The 1,317-nt window shown below is 35.3% G+C and overlaps 1 protein-coding gene across 1 annotated transcript in view; it reads left to right on the top strand.

Moving 5' to 3' along the window:
- Positions 7-1,317, top strand: part of LOC104706973 (phosphate transporter PHO1-like) — a 4,694-nt gene continuing 3,383 nt past the window's right edge. The window contains exons 1-2 of the mRNA XM_010423219.1: positions 7-211; positions 829-1,021. Of these exons, the coding sequence (XP_010421521.1) occupies positions 34-211; positions 829-1,021 (371 nt within the window). The 5' untranslated portion in view covers positions 7-33. The remainder of the gene's footprint in view (positions 212-828; positions 1,022-1,317) is intronic.

Raw genomic sequence — 1,317 nt, 5'->3', positions numbered from 1 at the left:
TTTTTCGCAAGACTAGATGAAGAACTAAACAAAATGAATCAGTTTCACAAGGCCAAAGAAACAGAGTTTTTGGGAAGAGGACAGATTCTGAAGAAACAGTTGGAGATTCTTGCAGAACTCAAACAGATCTTAAGTGATCGGAAGAAGAGAAACTTGTCTGGATCACATCGCTCCTTCTCTTCTTCTGCTCGAAACTCTGATTTCTCAGCAGGTCAGTCACCTTTCTTATTAATGCTTTTAATACAAGTTAGGTCTGATTGAGGGTAGTTTAATAAATTCCACAAGTTAACATAGACTCTATAAAAAGCTAGCCATTAATATATCTGAGATATGACGTGGTCTGCACCCATTAGAAAACCACAAAAGTGCATGTCTTAAAGGCCGTTTACGTAGTGCGGCTAGTAAAAAGAAAAGTAGGTTATTTAATCTTTTATAACTCTATTTACGATTAATAATTCAAATTATTCAAGTAATTTACAATAGAATTATAGAAATTTTAGTACTGAAATAACAATTTGTTAAGCTTACGAATCTATTGAACGTGGTTGCAAAACTCGAAGCTGCAAATATTTGAAAGAGAGAATTTTAGAGTTTAGAGATTTTATATGTCGACATATATATTAAATGGCCGACAAGAACATGAGAACACAAATCGAATTCGACTAACAAACAAAAGAAATGTTTGTAAGAAAATAAAAATGGACCGACAATAGATGACAAGGTCGACAATTTTTTTATTTTTTTCCTTCTTCTCTGAGATCTTGTGTCTTTTGTTATTAGTAACAAAATATATAATTTTTTGAATTTATTTTTCATATAATTGTTTAGGGTCTCCAGGAGAACTAAGTGAGACACAAAGTGAAACATCAAGAACTGATGAAATCATAGATGCACTAGAGAGGAACGGTGTGAGTTTCATAAACTCTGCAACGAGGAGCAAAACAAAAGGAGGCAAACCAAAAATGTCTCTTCGAGTCGACATCCCTGACGCCGTGGCTGGAGCCGAAGGTGGCGGTGCAAGATCCATAGCCACTGCCACTTCTGTCCTGTGGGAAGAGCTCGTCAACAACCCAAGAAGCGGCGGAGGAGATTTCATCAACCGGAAAAAGATTCAATGCGCCGAGAAGATGATACGAAGTGCCTTTGTTGAGCTCTATAGAGGTCTTGGCTTGCTAAAGACTTACAGGTAGATTCATTGACCGAATCAATATCATAATATTTTTATTTGGTAATGATTTATATGTTTTATAATTCTTGGTTTTGCTTTTTATTTTGGCAGCTCGTTGAATATGATAGCTTTTACAAAAATAATGAAGA

Source organism: Camelina sativa, chromosome 1 (genome assembly GCF_000633955.1).
Source record: "Camelina sativa cultivar DH55 chromosome 1, Cs, whole genome shotgun sequence".
Taxonomy (NCBI): Eukaryota; Viridiplantae; Streptophyta; class Magnoliopsida; order Brassicales; family Brassicaceae; genus Camelina; species Camelina sativa.
This window is presented reverse-complemented; position numbering and strand designations above follow the sequence as displayed.